General features: G+C 40.5%; 5 protein-coding genes across 5 annotated transcripts; 1 reads left to right on the top strand and 4 right to left on the bottom strand.

The window, feature by feature from the left end:
• Nucleotides 1-2,116: 2,116 nt before the first annotated feature.
• Nucleotides 2,117-3,109, top strand: AK88_00410 (uncharacterized protein; the record flags this gene model as incomplete). Its single annotated transcript, XM_012478061.1, has 1 exon — nucleotides 2,117-3,109. The coding sequence occupies one exon, from the start codon at nucleotides 2,117-2,119 to the stop codon at nucleotides 3,107-3,109; it is 993 nt and encodes a 330-aa protein (XP_012333484.1).
• A 1,643-nt stretch (nucleotides 3,110-4,752) lies between these two features.
• AK88_00411 (uncharacterized protein) lies at nucleotides 4,753-5,987 on the bottom strand (the record flags this gene model as incomplete). Its single annotated transcript, XM_012478062.1, has 4 exons — nucleotides 4,753-4,847; nucleotides 5,026-5,089; nucleotides 5,248-5,326; nucleotides 5,443-5,987. The coding sequence occupies 4 exons, from the start codon at nucleotides 5,985-5,987 to the stop codon at nucleotides 4,753-4,755; spliced, it is 783 nt and encodes a 260-aa protein (XP_012333485.1).
• A 4,313-nt stretch (nucleotides 5,988-10,300) lies between these two features.
• On the bottom strand, nucleotides 10,301-13,326 carry AK88_00412 (uncharacterized protein; the record flags this gene model as incomplete). Its single annotated transcript, XM_012478063.1, has 2 exons — nucleotides 10,301-10,681; nucleotides 10,861-13,326. 2 exons carry the CDS (start codon nucleotides 13,324-13,326, stop codon nucleotides 10,301-10,303), a joined length of 2,847 nt encoding a protein of 948 aa, XP_012333486.1.
• A 1,846-nt stretch (nucleotides 13,327-15,172) lies between these two features.
• AK88_00413 (uncharacterized protein) lies at nucleotides 15,173-15,442 on the bottom strand (the record flags this gene model as incomplete). Its single annotated transcript, XM_012478064.1, has 1 exon — nucleotides 15,173-15,442. The coding sequence occupies one exon, from the start codon at nucleotides 15,440-15,442 to the stop codon at nucleotides 15,173-15,175; it is 270 nt and encodes an 89-aa protein (XP_012333487.1).
• Nucleotides 15,443-15,563: 121 nt separating this feature from the next.
• AK88_00414 (uncharacterized protein) lies at nucleotides 15,564-17,150 on the bottom strand (the record flags this gene model as incomplete). Its single annotated transcript, XM_012478065.1, has 1 exon — nucleotides 15,564-17,150. One exon carries the CDS (start codon nucleotides 17,148-17,150, stop codon nucleotides 15,564-15,566), a length of 1,587 nt encoding a protein of 528 aa, XP_012333488.1.
• Between the last annotated feature and the right edge of the window lie 538 nt (nucleotides 17,151-17,688).

A 17,688-nucleotide genomic window follows, 5' to 3' on the forward strand; every position in this document is an offset into this window, starting at 1 on the left:
AAACATTTCACTTCTCGTTGCTTTATACGAGACATTTAGTAACCCACGTGGTAAGGTGCTCACCAAATGATAAAAAAAGGAAAAAGGCGTAATGACACCATGGAGGAGGAAAATGCTCCATCATGTGCCATCCCATAATAATAAGCATATTGATGACATAAAAATTGTGGGGATTATAACATCCGTATGGATCAGAGATCTACTACATGAAAAATGTTTTATCAATCGGGTGTGTGCCGTATTTTTTTACACCAATAAACTTTAATCCATAAAGCCTGAAACACCTCCGAATGCGTGGACAACGAAATTTCCTCAATATGGAATATACATATATATTTCTTCCTTGCGGTGTTGTTTATAGCCATTTTTACACCAACAAATTTACACCTACGTTTAAGAAGGCTTTCAAAATGGGCACCAAAATAACTTTTGAGAAAGCTGCTTTAAAACTATTACTATTTATTTTTCTATTCTGCATGCGAGCCCTCCTTTTCGAATCCCAATCGAATTGTAGACATACAAAAAATAGCAGCCATAGTTAATAAATATTTGTTTTAATAACTCAGGGGAAAGCAAAACATTGCTGCGTTTTTTTTTTTTTTTTTTTTTTTTTTGGAAAGATCAAGAAAGAAGGTAATAAATGGGCTTACTCAACTGTACATACAATCTTTACATTTCCAAATCACAATAGGTAAAAAAAAAAAAAAAATTCAAAATGGGTTTTTCCTCAACTGCTCATGTTTGTAGCATTGGGAGCAGATGCACGTAGGAATGAACTAGTTTTATATACGAGGAAGAAGTTGAAAAAAATATATATTATATATATATATATGGTAACGAGCGAAATGTGCTTCTTGCGAGGCTTTCCCTTTTTTGTTTTTTTTTTTTTGGATAATTATTGCGAATAAGAACAAAGGGAGAAGTCGTGCATGTGTGCTTTTTAAGTAGAAATTTTTTTTCTTCCACAGTTTTATTATCACCGTGATTATTAGCATCATAACCCACTGAACGTTTTTTTTCTATTTGGTTGCCTCGTTTCATCGGATATATTTTTTTTATCTACCTAGTTACGCGTTTTGTAAAGCTCCTCCTGCTCGTCCCTTCGTAAACTTGACCCCGATACCCGATAGCGCAGCAAGCGTCTGCGCGGAATAAAAAACGGGTTGGTCAGTTGGCCTGCCGCGGGCGAGTACTTTAATTGCATTTGCGTTTACCGTTTTGCTTCCTTTTTTTTTTTTTTTAAGTGCCCTTTTGGTTCGCCAGAAGTTCATTATTCGTCGCTCATTTGCCTTAATTCGTCACCCATTCCGTTTTGTTTCTTTTCTTTTCGTTTTCTTTTTTATTTTTTTTTTTTTTCCCCCCTTCGGGATACCCGAATTATAATCAACTAGCCAGGAGAATTTTGTTCAACTTATGTTTATTTTTTCGATTAGAAAATTCGCGAAAATATATCTTAAAACACTTTGCATTTTTTTTTTTTTTGTTTTATTTTCTTTTCTCCACCCGTCGATTGCTTGCGTATGTCAGTCCTCAACAACAAGAAGCAAGTTAAAGGAGTTTTTATATAATTATGCGTATGGCGCGTTGATGCGAAGATACAAATAAATTTATATACGTGAATATTCTCGTCCGTTTATGTGTACTTTGGGAAGGCGTGTGTGTCCCCCTGCGTCCATTGTACTTCCACTGCGTGCGCGTAGCAATTTTTTCGTCGCCGCAACCGGAAGTTGTTTGTTTTTTGGCGACCTGCGCTGGCAAATTCGTGGCAGCATAAATCGAGGCGGCGCAATTCGAGCGACCAATTTGTAAAAGTCGCACCTGTCGAATTCGCTCTGTTGAGGCTGCCTAGCCATCCAGCCTCTTAACCGCTTCACCGCTTAACCGACCGAAGGGGGCCCCTTTTTCGACTTCTCGAAGGGCACACCCCAGTCGTTGCGGCAGATGTATGCACCTATCATCGCGCACATATATGGGTGTATACACATGTGAACACATACATATGCTTTATATATGTACATTTTTGCCGACGCGTAAAATTCCCCTTTACACGTAACCCCTTTGCGCCTTTTATATAAAAAGCCCACACGGTGCTTGACCCGAGTAGCAACATAAACCAATGGCAATTCTAAAAAATATCCTCATTCGCACGTGCGTCGTAGCAGTGACGCTACTGACAAAGGAGATGAAAAATAAATTGGGGTTCTCACCAATCCTGTTTTCCAACGCCGAAGGAGTAACGGCACATAATTGGTTTAATAACATATTAGGAGAACGAGAAAAGGACTTCCTCAAAGGAATTGAAGAGAACTGGCATCGAGGATGGAGGAAGGATTTATTAAATAGCTTTCAAAACAGTTGGTTAGGAGGAATAAAACATGATAGCATGCTGAAGGACTCCGTCAACATCATCCTTGCACATGCACCCAAGAAAAACAGAAATATTATTAGTCAACACATTAACGAATTACTAAGTGGAAGATATAATGAAATAAACCCAAGGAACCTACTACATAGAATTTCAAATATTATTAAAAATGGAAAATCAGAAAGCTTATGTGATGACAACAAGTCTTTTATCATTATAGGAATACCTCATTTGATTTTTGGTTCAGATTTATTAAATGATTTAAAATTAGAAACAATTAATTTTTTAATTAGAAATATAACCAAGCATTTGAATGGATGCCAATTACAAGTACAAGGATCTGATGTGTCAAATATAACTAATGGATGCCAATCTGACATGGACAAACAAATCATTTTTGATGATACGAAACCAGAGGGTGTTGGACATGGGAAAGGATTGCAACTTACCCCAAGCAATAAATTCTTTAGCAGCCTTTTACAGTGCTCTGTTGATAACCTAGGGTCAGGGGAGAAAACCATGATGTGCGTTCAAGAACAGCTAGCCAAACGAAACTTAAAACTTTCTGATACTTGTTCTACTTGCTTTAAAGAATCTGTTGATTGTGGTAAGTCCAACTGCTGGCTCCCCTGCCTATTCGGCAACCCCTGTGCGGACAGATGCTACCAGTGCGCTACCGACAGCTGCAACAAGGACCTCATTCGATGCAGTGGCTTGGACAACCTCCCAGGCGCATGTGCATGAAAGGGAGAAGCTGTGGGATACGGAAAAAAAAAAAAAGACATAACGGAATGTACCTTTGGGGGGAGAATTTTATAACCCAGATCTGTTTTCGAGAAAGTCCCTTCTCCCCCCGTGCGGGTTACGCTACAATATTTACGTTCAAAATGGCACCCCTAGTGGAGACAAGCTGGAGGAAGCCCCAAACGGAGGGGTGTTTGATGATGGCCACGCAACCCTTGGGCGAATTGGAGGACGTTGTCCGTGGGCGAATTAGACAACGTTTATCCATGGACAAAAAAAAAAAAAAAAAAAAAAAAGTAGCAAACGTTTTTTTCAGAGATCATTCTGAGTTAAAACATACACATAATATTGCTGCTACGTTTCTACCTCCGTTTCGAAGTACCCATATCTTATTATTTTTTTTTGCTTCTTTTTTGGTTCTTTTTTTTTTTTTTTTCCCCTCTTTATTAAAGATGCATTATAGTGTCGTATTCATGCAAATTATTGATTAATTTTTTTTTTTTTTTTTTCTTTTTCTTTTTCGTTTCCTCCATCGATATCATTTCATCCGCCTCTCCTGTCTCTTTCCCCTTTTTCTTCAAAAGAAGTAATTACTAATTTTTAAAAGTTTTTCCTTTACTGTTTGTTGCGTAAATAATTGAACGATTTAAATTTTTTTTTCTTTTTCTGCCATTTTTAGAAACGTGTATCTGCGCACGGCAAAAAGGAAGGGCAGCACCATTCACTGGGTTTTTTTATCCATGGTGGTTAAACGATGTGCTCGCATGCCAACTTTAGCCTCACATTTATACTCCTCGCGTGGAATGAAACTGGGCACAGAAGAAAAATGGGGATGCTATTATATCAATGGCTACCCCGCCGACGAAAGTAGTCCATTCCACAATACAGCCATTTTTTGCAGGATCATAATTTTTTTTTTTTTAAAACTTTAGATTGTATAGTTTTTTAAATTTAAATTATGAATAATTGATCACCAAAAAAAAAAAGAATAAAATAAAATACAGGGGAAACACGTGCAATGGAATTATACGGGTGAACATGAAAGGGAAAAGAATGAACGGGTGTGCACACAAATTGTAAGGTATGTTAGCACACCCAAATGTAGCACACGGAATGGATTACGTCTACAGTGTGACATATATGCACGCAAACACACAAGCGGGGGCGCCTTTTAATTTTCTCGTAAATTTTTGCTGTGTTCGTGCTTGCGCGAAAAGCACATCCCACTTTTGGCACATCAGTTAAACTTAAAAAAAAAAAAAATTTGCTACAGCATGGACCCCTTCTTCGTGCTTTATCATGGTTGTAAAGTAGACACGATGCTCTTCTGACGGAGAAATAATTCGATTCACAAATTGGGGCTTTAAACTTATTGACATGGCGTCCTCTTCGTGACTCTATCTCACGTTTTTTTTTTTTTTTTTCCAACTGCTCTTCATTTCCTTTACGTTATATCTACACACCATTGGCAATGACCCCTTTCAACTTTGTCCTCTGTGGGCACATCCACGGAGGTCCAATTTAAAAACTTGCTAGCACCAAATGGCCATGGGATGTTAAAAAAAAAAAAGAGGAGAATAATTGCTTACACGATGAAATTAATTCCAATGGGGGGGGGAAAAAAAAATATATATAAAATTAAATTAAAAAGGTAAATCTGATGAATTGCCTCTTCGAAACAAGTTCTTGATATACGTGAACAAAGTCGTTAGAAGCATTTTAATTGCTCCTGCACCGCCTGCACAGAAAGAATGGGATAGAATGAAAAAAAAACAAAATAAGTGGCATCTTTACATGGTGAAAATGGTGAAAGCGGACAAAAAAAATGCTGCTTCTCATTCGGGATGAGCACCACATGGCGTGTCACTTCGGATGGAGCAGACAAGCTAGCTACAACCCTTCTCGCTTCTCCATACCTGGTATGTACGACACTATAAAAGAAATGAGGGCGAATACTTGCACAACGGATGTAATCAAGGCCTGTAAAAAATTGGAAAATGGAGGTGATATGAGCAATGAGGTAGGAATACGCATGTAATGTTACGGTGTGGACACTTGCTCACACAGAGGTGCCCCCCTTTTTGTTTCACATGGGGTGCTAAAAAAAAAAAAAAACAACGGGTCTTCTTTCAACATACCAATAAATATAAGGGCTTAATGACGGTGAAGTAAAGAGTAGAGAGGAGGGACAAAATGTACGCCGCGGTGAATGGGAGCCTAAGGGAAAGGGAAAAAGTGGCACATGTATGTGGTGAGGTGAACATGGGTATAATACAAATGAGCACTTTTGTCGCTTCGCGCACCGTCAATCGGCTGCTAATTAAAAGCCTTACCGATCCTTCTCCATCAAATGGTAATAGAGACTCGAAAAGCCCTTCAGCAAGGCCAGCGAGGTCACGAAGCAGATGGAGGCCAGGGTAAAGAAGAAGCCAAATTGTCTCGGAGTGATAACAATCATGGGTAAAGTAAAGAATGATAATATAAAAAACATAATGCTGACTCCAAAAAATAAACAGAAAAGCGGGAAATTTTTATACGACAAAGCACTGGTGAAGGCAAAGAAGGAGTTGGTTTCATTTTCTCTACTTTGACTATTAAAGAGTGGAAAATTTGAAAACATGGATCCCGTTTCTGCAGTCGTTGAATTGGATACTACTGATGGGGCATTATTTAGATTCGTTTTTTCGAGCGTCTTTTTAATACCCTTTTGTATATTCTCTGCTCCTTTTTTTGATAAACTTATTGCCTTTTGTATGAGCCCCTTTTGTTCTTCATTTTTGGTGCTGTCCATGGATGCCCTTAAAAAATCCCGGTTCATGTTTGGGAATTCACTATTCTCGAAGAAGGATAAACCGTCAAAGTTGTTTTCGGCCCCCATGATGACGTCGCGGTGGCTTCTATTTTATCTGTGCGGTTGGCTACAGTTGTTTTTTTTACAAATGGAACAAATGCCTTGTATGGTTTTGTGCAGATGAGGATAGCGGCTTTTAAAAACAGTGGGCTCTAATCTGCTCTTCTTAAGAGATCTGGCTCAAGGGCACTACTCCTTCGTACAACTCACAAGTCGTATAGCTGCTCGGAAAAAGGCGCCCTGCAGAAAAAAATATGCCTCTGATGGCAAATGTATGCTTTGAACGAGTTAGCGGAGGGGGATAAGCGGTTTGACTTAAACAAAAAAATAAATAACTTCTCAAGCAACAGGACGTGCTACAGAAGCGCACGTTTACAATTGTTCATATAAACGTAAGCGCAAAGTATACTATCACGTGTAGCTTTGCAGAAAGGAACGAATTCGTGTTATCCCCCTTTCGGCAACATATAAAAAAGCACGAGAACGCAAAAATGGAGGAATATATATAATTACAATTAACGATATTATAAAGAGGTATAAAAAAAAAATATAAATAAAATTATAAATAGTAAACTGGGGAGGAATAAATTCTTGTGGGCCTCTATTATTTATATATTATTTATATATATAAAAATATATAATATTTTTTTTAACCTTGTATGACCCCAAATGGGCAGTCAACAGCAACATAAAACGGGTTAATTCAAAAGAAGGCAACTGCTCAAATATAACGGGAGGGGGAAAAAAACAGTAATTTTGGTAGACCTGCAAACAGAGCGGACAATGCCGTTATATCATGGCAAAAGTTAGCACCAGAGAGGACGCAACAAAACACGCTTACATGGGCATATGGGGGTATAACAATACATAAAAGGACTATGCGCATATGTAAAGCTATGCATACAAAAGTATAGTATTTTGCGAGTCGCTTGCGTTACAGAACTGTTCCCCTTCGCAACAAAGCAAAGTTGCGCATGCGCGCAGTCGGGGGACGGGCGCCAATATATATGTCGCAAAAAAGCGCCGTACAGACGGCGTAAATAACACAGTACATAATATGTATGCGTAAGTATACGCGTGGTGGTTGGGTACCCTTTGGCTGGAAAAACACTGTTCAACACAAAATCGTCTGAAAGAATTCACAATGACGCCTGTTTATTTATATATTATTTAACCATGCGCTCGTGCGCTCCTTTATCATTGAGTACTTTTTTTTTTTTCTCCTTTCCTAGGCCGCTTGCAACATTTCTGTCCGCCCCGATGGTGCCGATAGAAGCAAACAATCATACACATAAAACTATTGTATATATTATTATATGATCGTCACATAATATTTTTATTATCATAAATACTGCGCGAGTATTGCTTCAAATATCATGGGGCGCGGCGAGAAAAAAACAAGTAAAAAAAAAAAAATAAATAAAATAGCGCCCTGTTTCGCACTGCCCAAGGCAGGTAAAGCAGGCTAATACGGCATAAAAAGAATGCGCGTGAGGAGAAAAATTAAAAATGGCAATAATAAATGTGGCATACGGGGATCAGCCGCCTCCGCCAATTTTTCCGCACGGGAAGCAGGAACAAAAAAAAAAAACATAATAATATATTCATACAGACGATGCGTTTTTTTCTAATTAAAGAACATGTTAAAGGAATAACGCTGAAACTTTTTTTTTTTTTTTTTTTTTTTTTTTTTTTTCCATTTTAACCTGTACATGTGCTTCCGTCCCATTGCGTTTTTCCTTAAAAGACATTTTTGCGCGAAGAAAAATGCCGCATTCCCTAACGGGTTGCACGAAATTAAAACAAAAAACGCACGGCTTACAGTTTGGGAAAAGAATATTAATAGAAGAAGCGTTAATCCACATACCTTGTAGTTAACAAATTTAATGTTCTTACTTTACGTGTCTTTCCCTGTGCCATGGCAAAACAAATTTGTAACGAAGGAACAAAATTTGAGATATTTCATTGTGTTCCCCTTTTTTAAATAGTTCCCACGTGAACCATCCCCCATTGCGCCATGTTGAATGCATATACGCCTTACGGTTCGGAAAAAGGACGCACTGGGGGATGAAGCCTTCCTAGACCGTTCCTCTCGTGCGAATAAAAAAAAAAATAAAATAAAATAGACAAAGGGGGAAGAAGACCCATTGTTGACTGCATATTTGCTTAGGGAAAGGCCCAGCGGGACGGAGAAGAGGTCGTAGTGTAACCTTCCCCTCACTGCTCGACGCTACTTAGGGGAACGAAAATTCCAATGACATAACACACATGTAACGTTACATAACCGATCTAATAAAAATGGAAACAACCTTCTTAGCACACCCCCTATTTCTATCACACCAATGTAGCGCCCCTGCTTTGGTCACATACGACAACAACGTTGACCTTATGTGAGGAAGGAGAAATACCCCTTTATTTTATTTATTTCCATTCGCCAAATGAGCCCTGTGAAAAACCTGAAAAAGGCATGCATATATATATATATGTGTATGTATACACTACGTAAATGTAAGTACAAACCCAGGGGCCAAAGAAAAAGGGGAAACCATTTCACCTTAGTAAAACCTGTGTATCCTCCTAAGGCATATGCGCTTTCCACTGTGCGCGGTCCATGCGGCTGGCTAAATTAATCTGAGTGCACATGGTATACAAGTGGTGGTGACATGGATGCTCAATCTATAAAAAGGGGGAAATGGACAGGTTACGCGAATATGCATAGGCACACACATGTGCGTGTTCGATGAAGCGGTCACCCCTCGCGGAAGACCCCCTATAACAATGGACAAAAGCAAATGTCCTGCAAGGAGGGACATTCCGTAGAGCACACTTAATGGGATGAAATAAAATCATATCGGTTTCTATCACGTCAAATGTCTTTTTTTTTTTTTTCCACATCTCCCGAAACGGACTCGTCCACGATTGTTCAGCAAAATACTACCTAACGGGAACAACATAAAAGTGAAATTATCGTAAACGGGCGCCTTTATAACACAAGCTTTTTATATTTTTTTTTAAAGCTACACTTATGTGGTGTGTGGTTAAATGGGATTTGTATACAAAGAGAATTATTTTATTTCACTTTATTCTGCGCCGTTTACAACTTTAAGGGTAAAAGGAAGGATAACCCGTGCTACGCTTTCTTAGCCTTGTTTTTTTCGTCCATCTGTTCGATGGTATGAGCACTCGCCCCTCTGCTAACAGGTGGACAAGTGCGCACAAATACATACACAAACGGGTGTGGCTAATCCCCGTGTGCATGTCAACATGAGCTCGCATTACTCATGAGAGGAAAAAAATAAATTTATACACCACATCAAATTGATGAATTTCCGAGCTCTGTTCGTTTATTTTATTTACTATTTTATAGTTTATATTTTTTGGTTGTTTTCGCGATATGCATGTTCTGCTGACGGCCCTAAATGGTAAATGTGAAAAATGAAATTATGTGTAGTTAACCCCGTAAGACAAGAAAAAAAAAAAAAAAAAAAAAAAAAAAAATTAAATCGAAATGCACGTATAAACGGATGCAGATAAATTAAAGTCAATTAAATAGAGGCGGTGAAAAATAAACTGTTGGTCCTGCCCTTGGTTGAAGATTTATCATTTTTCATATCATTCTTCTTTCATTATGTGTCACGTGTGCTCTTTTTCCTTCTGAAGCCTACTCGTATATGCACATATATATAGACACAAATGATGAAGCTGGGACTGCTGCAATTGGGGGTCCCCTTTTCGCGTCTCCCCCTTGCGCAGCGCTGGTGTATGTACACAAATGCAAATGCAAACGTGAGTGGTCACCAACAAAAAGGCAAACCTTCCTGGCCACACAAAAATGAAACAATGGAACAGGGGCACTAACACATGGCTGTAATACTCATTTTCTCACACATCACTGCGTTGCACAAATTGGAAAAAGGTAAAACAGCATAGCTACAGAACACCCCATACGCTCCAGTAATTATTTTATTTTTTTTTTTTTTTTTGCCCACAAATGTGAATGCACATATTTGAAACAAGATGAACGTCGTGCGCACAAGGACGACTGACATAAAATCGACATTGATAATAACACACATTCAAATGGAGGGCACGGGCCTAAAAAAAAAAAAAAAAATAATAATAAAATAAAATTAAATTAAACAACTGCTCCTTTAACATCGGATTATGTTTAAAAAAAAAAAAAAAAGAGACAGTTGAAAATTTCCCCTCTTTTTAAAAAATGGCACATCGGTATACACACGCGTTACGCATTTTATCCTTTTGCCAATTGAGGGGTGGGGGATATCCTTATTCACTGTTGTGTTTGCTCACACGTGGGCAATGCCGCTTCTGTTGCGCAACTAGCCACATATCGAGTTCCACATTTCCTCCGTCACAAAATAAGCATTTATCAGGGAACCTCCAAAGTATCTCCCATTAAGAAACTGAAATGCCTTCAAGGATTCATCGTGGTTAGCATACTTGATGTAAATCTTCCCGTCAATGTTTTTTGTGTCTAACCAAATTTTGATGATACTTCCGTACTTGCTGCACTCCTCCTTAACGTCCTCAATTATGTCTGTGAAAAAGTCTGGGTCCGAACCGATGTTTTCGTCATTGGGAGAGAACATGTTGCAGAGCACCAGGTTCGGCGTGATGTTGTTTACAGTGTTCGGCTGAGCAGTAGGCAGCGCTGCCGTTTGCATCATGCCTTTGGTGGCGGTGGTGAACTGGCTCGATATCTGCCAAGTGGGTAGGGGGGAAAGGGGAAAATGTGTTAAACGGAGTGAACAAAATGGTGCATAAAAAAGGTGCATAAAAAGTGCAAAAAAGGATATGATGAACGTGCTATAAAATCGCAGAGGGGTCGGAAAAATGTCTTTTTTTTTCCCCATGCTTCTCTACTCTATCCGCTCATTACCCCTGAGTCAGCGATGGTGTCCCGGTGCAACTTCTGCATGAGGGCAATTTTACTTCCGGCCCCGGCAATGAGACCACCTCCGTCACCAGCATCGTTGTCAATTTTCTCGTTGTCGGGTTCTTCCACCTTTTCTTCAGCTTTCGCCTTCTTCGCCAAAAGCTTTGCGAGCACCTTCTCCTTTGCCTCCTTCTCAGAGGCAAGGATATATTTGGAATCCTGCGCGAAACTAACTTTTAATTCTCTGCCTGCTATTTCCATCCCGTTTAAAACCCCCATAGCTTCAATGGCCTCGGATGCTCTAAAGAACTGGATGAACCCAAACCCTTTGCACTTGCCTGTGTAAGGATCTCGATGAATTTCTACTTCAAGAATTTCTCCAAAAGGATTAAACAGCTGCTTTAACTCCAGCTCCGAGATGTATCCTAGCGGACCTAACAACCCACCAATATATAATTTTATAGGAATATCATTTGGGTCAATAGGTTGATGTTTTGCTGCTTTCGCGGCTCGATTTTTTTCCGCTTGGGAAGATTGTATTTTTATTGGCCTGTTTTTTAACATATAACCATTAGCCGATAAAGCTTTCATCACTGAATCTTGGGTGTAGAATTCTACATAAGCTACTCCTTTTGATTTTCCTGACCTCTGATCTTTTATACACTGAATATCTCTTACCTTTCCAGCCACCTCTGAGAAAAATTCATATATGTCTCTTTCATCGGCCTTTAGGTCTAAGTTTAGTACCAGCACAGTTAGGTCGTCTCTCTTAGCTTCCTCCTGTTCCTTCTGTTTTCTTTGTTCTTCTCTTCTCTTTTCCCTCCTGATTCGTGCTTCTTCCCTTTCCTTCCTCAGTCTTTCTCTTTCTCGTTCTCGCTCCTTCCACAGTCGTTCCCGTGCGCGTTCCCTCTCCCTATCATACTCTCTCTCCCTATCCCGATATCTTTCCCTCTTCTCCAGCTCGTGCCTCTCCCGTTTCCTCCTTTTGGCACTTCTACACCTGCGGTCGCGCTCCTCTCCATCACTGGAATCCGAGTCGCTTATACTAGGACTGTCTTTTCTCCTTTTCCGCTTCCTTCGAGAGTCTTCTTCCTGACTAGAGGAGCTTCCACTTGACGATGCATCTCGTTCTGCTCTTTTTCGCTCACTTTCTCTGTCATTCTTGTGTTTGCCCTTTCTCCTTTTTGCGTCCTCCCGTCCGGAGCGCTCCGCATCGGATTCGTCGCCACCCTCATCGCCCTCATCACCCTCATCATTGCTTTCATCACGATTGGAACCTTTCCTTTTAGTGGCAGAACCCCGTTCACTACTGGGAGTACTCCTCCTTCTATGTCTCCTCCTTTGCTTCCCCCGATCATCCCCATCTTCGCTATTCTCTCTGTTCTCTTCTTCCTCCTGGTCCGACTTCACAACTCCTCCTCCGCTTCTTCTTCCTCTCCCTCCTCGTACTTTACTTCCTCTTTCTCCATGATCGGAATTTGTGGACACATTTGACTCCTCCTCTGAATCTGATTTCTCTTTTCTTTTGTGTCCCCTGTTGTCACTTCGCTTGGCACCACTTTTCACTTTGTCTCTCCGCTTCCTCCTGCCGGAGTCACTTCCACTCTCGCTGTCCTCCTCGCTGTTTGTTCCATCAGTGTTCGCTTCTCCACTATTCTCCGCTTCACTGTTAGACTCTTTTCCATTGGTCTCCTCTCCATCACTTTCTGCTTCGTTCTCTGAGCCACTTTGGCGAGCACTTTTTTTTTTCTGGTCCTTCTTTCCGTGACCTTTTCTCCTTCTTCCTCCTGCTCCTCTCTCCACAGCACTCTTTTTTTTACTTCTTTCCTTCTCGTCCATATCACCCTCGTCATCACTCTCGCCAGACTTGGTGTGGGACACTTCCCTACGCGACTTGACGGGGCTGTCCCTATCTTTATGTCTCTTCCTTCTTCCTTTGTGTCCACTACTGGACTCCTCCGATGAATACGTTTTGCGTTTTTCAACACTGCTATCACTGGGTGCGTCTCGCACTCTGTTTTGTTTATTTTTATCGTTGCGCCTGCCACGAGCGCTCCCACTTTCACTTGTAACATCACTCCCACCTGTCATATCCTCCTCACTATCTCCACCTTGGTTTCCCCTCCTCTTCGCTCTGGACTTATGTTTACCACCCTGGTGCTCACTTTTCCCTCCTTTACCGCTCCTCCTTCCTCCATTTAACGCCTTATGGGAATTTTTTTTCAAAACGAGTTCGTCATCTCGCGTACTGTACTCGTCATTATGTTGTCCTTCATCATCTCCACCACCTTTCACATATTCTTCCTTCTCGTTGTCACTGGGTTTGTCCGACTCTCCATTCGTTGCTCTGTTCTTTAATTCCTTTTTTCTCCTGCTACTATTCTTTACAACTCCATTTTTTCCCTCCTTGTTTTTACTTTTATTTTCTAACAACTTCTCCACCTCATCAAAGTAGGAGTTATCTTCCATTTTTTCTGTGGCATGCCTTTGAAGAAGTTTTACCACGGGTCCATATATGTATTTCTCGCCACGGTAAACAAAAAAAAAAACTGTGTCGTTACCTCTCACTTCCTTTTAACAATCACAAACTCAATCATGACGTCACCTCTCGTTAACGCTGTGCTTATGTCGTTTTCTTTACCTCGAGCACATCAGCTATTTTTTCCCCTCTCGTAGGGTAATAAACAACGTAACAAAAAAAAAAACAGTCCCCCTCCTTAATGGGCATAGGAGTTCCTGTCCCAAGTGTGGGCACGAGAGGGCGGGGGTTTATTATTTGGGTCACAAATTCCTACCTATTAATTATTGGTAAAGGAAGTGATACAAATGTTGAAGGTGGAACTATATTATGCCTACTTCGTTTTTTTCTTTTTTTTTTTTTTTTTCACTTCCTCGTTATAATTGTACGAAGTTCAGCATGCCTATATATACATACATGCATAGCATTACGTACATACATACGTAATATTTCTTTGCCCTATGTGCACGCGTTTTGGCTTTGTATATATATACATATATATGTGCTCGCCCTTATTGGCCTTTCCCTGGCGCGGTCGCTGAAAATTTCTCGGCTCCCGGGATGGTATTCTTCCGATGCTACGCTGCAATGGCCTTTTCCCACATGGTATGTTGCGGTTAAAGCGGGTCCGCTAAAAAAAAAAGCTTCAGATTTTTTTCCTTTTTTTTTTTTTAAGTGCTGTAAATCCTCCCAAATGTGGGCAAAAAAAAAAAAAAACAATTCCTATGGCTGATTTATTTATTTTTTTTTTTTCGCTATTGACGGAGTCGTGGTTTCGTCACAAAGCCCATTGGGGGCTTCTTACGCATCATAGTGGGGAAGAACGCGTTTGGTGTAGGAAATACTCTTTTTTTTTTTTTATGTACTATTGTAAAGGCATACATATAGCTTTTTATATAATTGCAGCATTGTTGCTTTTTTGCCCCCTGCTGTGTTTTGCCAGAAACATGTTAAGAGGGTAACAATGAAAACTGCCATTTTCGGGTAGCTGCACTTACGTGTGATGTGCTGCCGTTTTTTCCAAGAGTGACATTCCTCAGGAAGTGTTCATTTAGGCGCTCCTTTTTTGTGGTCTTTATTTTTTATTCTTTTTCGTATTCTCCCGCTGGACATTGTCAAATACAGTTGCGCAAAAATTAAACAAACCCATTTCTCTCAACTTTGTACAGTGTGAGAAGGGTGAAGAGAAATGCCCATTTATTCCTTTTCCAAAGTAGGACAAAGTTGTGGGGACAAAAGTCGCTGCTGCTGTAGAGGAATCCACATATGGAACGTAAAAGCGGCAAATAAGAATTATCATTTTTGCCATAGAGGCAATATCTCCGTCGTTTGTACAAAATGGTGGAAACGTCCCCGTCGTTAAACACATTATGTGTGAGCATTGTGAGCAAATTTGTAGGGGGCACAAGGGAACTGCCTCCGTACCAAAATTTTTTAACAATCCCTTTTACACAAAAATTATACATGGTATTATAATACACAGTGTTGAAACAAATAGTTTATTCCAATTCAAATTGGGCACTTCATTTGTGCACACAAAAGGGAACAAGTGGAAGGGGGGGGAAAGAATAAAACAAACACTTGGGGGGGGAAGCACGCAGGGGTTCGCAGCGTTGTCAAACAATGTGCGCGCATATTTTTAGCTACAAAAAAAAAAAAAAAAAAAAAAAAGGCAAAATTTACCCATGTGCAGGGGGGGATACATTCTTGTTAGGACGTGGAGGCAAATTGGGACATACGTCTCCAAGCAGGTGACATTTCACCTAAAAATACCTCTTCGTGGCGGCGCTTTGCTTGCTACCCCACTTCGACGATGTCTGCACCTGCCGCGTCTTCTTCGGCGTGGTCGAAGAAGCCACTGCGCGTGATGAACTCGATGCACTTGATCAGCTTTTTCTCGTACAGGTAAATTTCCTTTTTCATTAGCTGGTATAGCAAGGGAGACTTTCTGTGAATATTGAGGGAGTCTATAGGCTGCCTCTGTTTAAATGGTCTCCTTCGCATATTCGTTTGGTAATATTGCCCCGTGGGGTTGTTATAAAGTGGGTAGTAACTGTTGTTGTACATATTGTGCAGGTTATTTTGTTCCAGCTTTGTTAAGAGGGGAACAAAAATAGATTTCTCCCACTTATTTTTAAAGTATATATTTCGCCCGACAGCTGAGCAGTAGCTCTCAAATAATAATTCCTCAATTAGACAATTTGGTTTTTTTTTTTTTTTTTTTTTTTCCATTTTCATGATTTTTCATATTTATGGCTATTTTTTCTCTCGTTGGATAATTTTTTTTTCTCTCCTGGATCCATTTTTCAATTTCTTTGGAGTCATTCAGGATCACTTCATCGTTATCATTCTTTATATGGTTTAGTAGGTGCACATCCAAATCATCAATGCTGTAAATTTGCACGCAGTTATCTATGGGGCATTTTATGTGCTCACTTTGTTTGTGTTCCTCCATTTTCTCTGCTTCGATGTTTACATCACAATAGTGGCAAAAAATGAATTTACCATTTTCTTTACTTTTTTTCATCTGGAGGTTTATTCCTTTGGGGCCAACTCCATCCCCATCCTCGTCCTCATCATCATCACCTCCATCACGATCATCATGATCATTTTCATCCGTTTTGTTTCTCTCCTTCGGATTTGTTTCCATTTGTTTTAACTCACTAACATTTGAGAAGAAATCCATTTTTTGTCTTTTTTTCCCACCATGCTTCTTAACTGATGAGCAATGTTGTGCATATCTTTCTTCCGGCGATTTTTTCCAATGAGTCATCCCCCTCACTGCACGGTTGCTGTGCAGTGGGGCTACAAACGAGCTCGTCGGAGGAAATCCCACACCGTTGTTGCTTTGCCGGAAGTTATAAGAACCTCCCATCTGTGGGATTTCCCCATGAGGGAAATTTATACTCTCGTAGGAGTTTTCCATTGTGTGCTTCATCCAGTGGTTATCGTCTTCTCTGTTCGCATTGTCCACCACGTTGGTGCTTGCCTGGTAAGGATCCTCCATGTCTTGGTTATCGCCGTTTATGCTATCCATTTGCGGGAACCCATTATTGTACATCGCCCTCCGTTGCGCATAGGCGGAACGTGGCGGAGGAACAGTTGTCCTACTATGGGCACTACTACGAACGGTGCGGGGGGGTCCCCCCCTGCCGCCATTATGCGGATGGGCGATCTCCCTTTCGGAAGCCTGCTCGGGGGCGCCACCGTATTGATATTCGCAACTTCCGTTGCCGTTACCGTTCTCCGCGTAACCATTCCCGTAGGAGGAAAAATAATTTTTTAAATAGTTTCCATCTGGTGTTAGTGGTCCGTGCGCAGGTTGTTCACGTTGGCAACCTTCTGTGTGGTGGTCTCTCCAACGGTTGTTGCTTGTCCAGTGTTGCCTTTGCGCTCCGGGGGCTTGGTTCCAGGGGCGCCTTCCTATGCGGTTATTATGAGGACTTCCTCTTTGGCGCCAGTAGGATGCACCCCCATTCTGCATTGGCCAATTGGGGGAATGTCCACATGGTGTAGAAGCCCAATTGGGCGTCTGCCTACCTTGTCCTGACCTATTTTGCCCGGGTCCGTTCTGTACAGCTCCTTCATCCGCGCCACACCAGACATCCCCCTGTTCCCTCACCGCGCGATTACCACCATAGTGAACCCCTGGTACTCCTCTGCCACTAACACGTGGAATCATATTTTGACTCTCCTCGCGGTTGCAAAATTTGCCATAATTATTTGCCCCGCGAAAGTGACCTTCGTAATTGTTAAGCCTTGCATCTTGGCTCATTTTTTCTCCCACGTTTACGCCTTTATTTCTATTTTTTATCGAGCGGGGTAACAAATGAAGCGCGAAAAAATGGAAGAATAATTCTTCATTTTTCTTGTCTCCCACGGTTGGGCACAGGCACAAAAAAAATGTTGTAAGTATTCGCTCGGAGTTGTTATAACTGCAGTGCTTTCTCCACAGTTACGTTGACCTCTTCAAAAAAGATAGTATTTAAAATATGGAAAAAAGAAAGTCAATTTTTTCTTGTGGTCCATTTCACATACAAAAACTATGTTGTTTTTCTTATCTTTATTTTTTAGCGTTTTCGCAGGAGGAATTTATTATGTCAACATAAACAACAGCAGGGGCGCTGCGTGGGTCGTTTTGTTTTTTTTTTTTTTAAATTTTTGCCAAAAAAAAAAAAAAAAAAAAAGAAACGGAACAAATATCGTCTTTCCCTTTTTCGACCAAATCAAAAGCAGGGAGTATCCACTCTGCAGTAACTAGCAGGAAGGAAATGCCAAACGAGTTGTAACAACTTTTTTTTTTTTTTTTTTTT

The sequence above is a fragment of the Plasmodium fragile genome, assembly GCF_000956335.1.
Source record: "Plasmodium fragile strain nilgiri unplaced genomic scaffold supercont1.3, whole genome shotgun sequence".
NCBI classification, from domain to species: domain Eukaryota; phylum Apicomplexa; class Aconoidasida; order Haemosporida; family Plasmodiidae; genus Plasmodium; species Plasmodium fragile.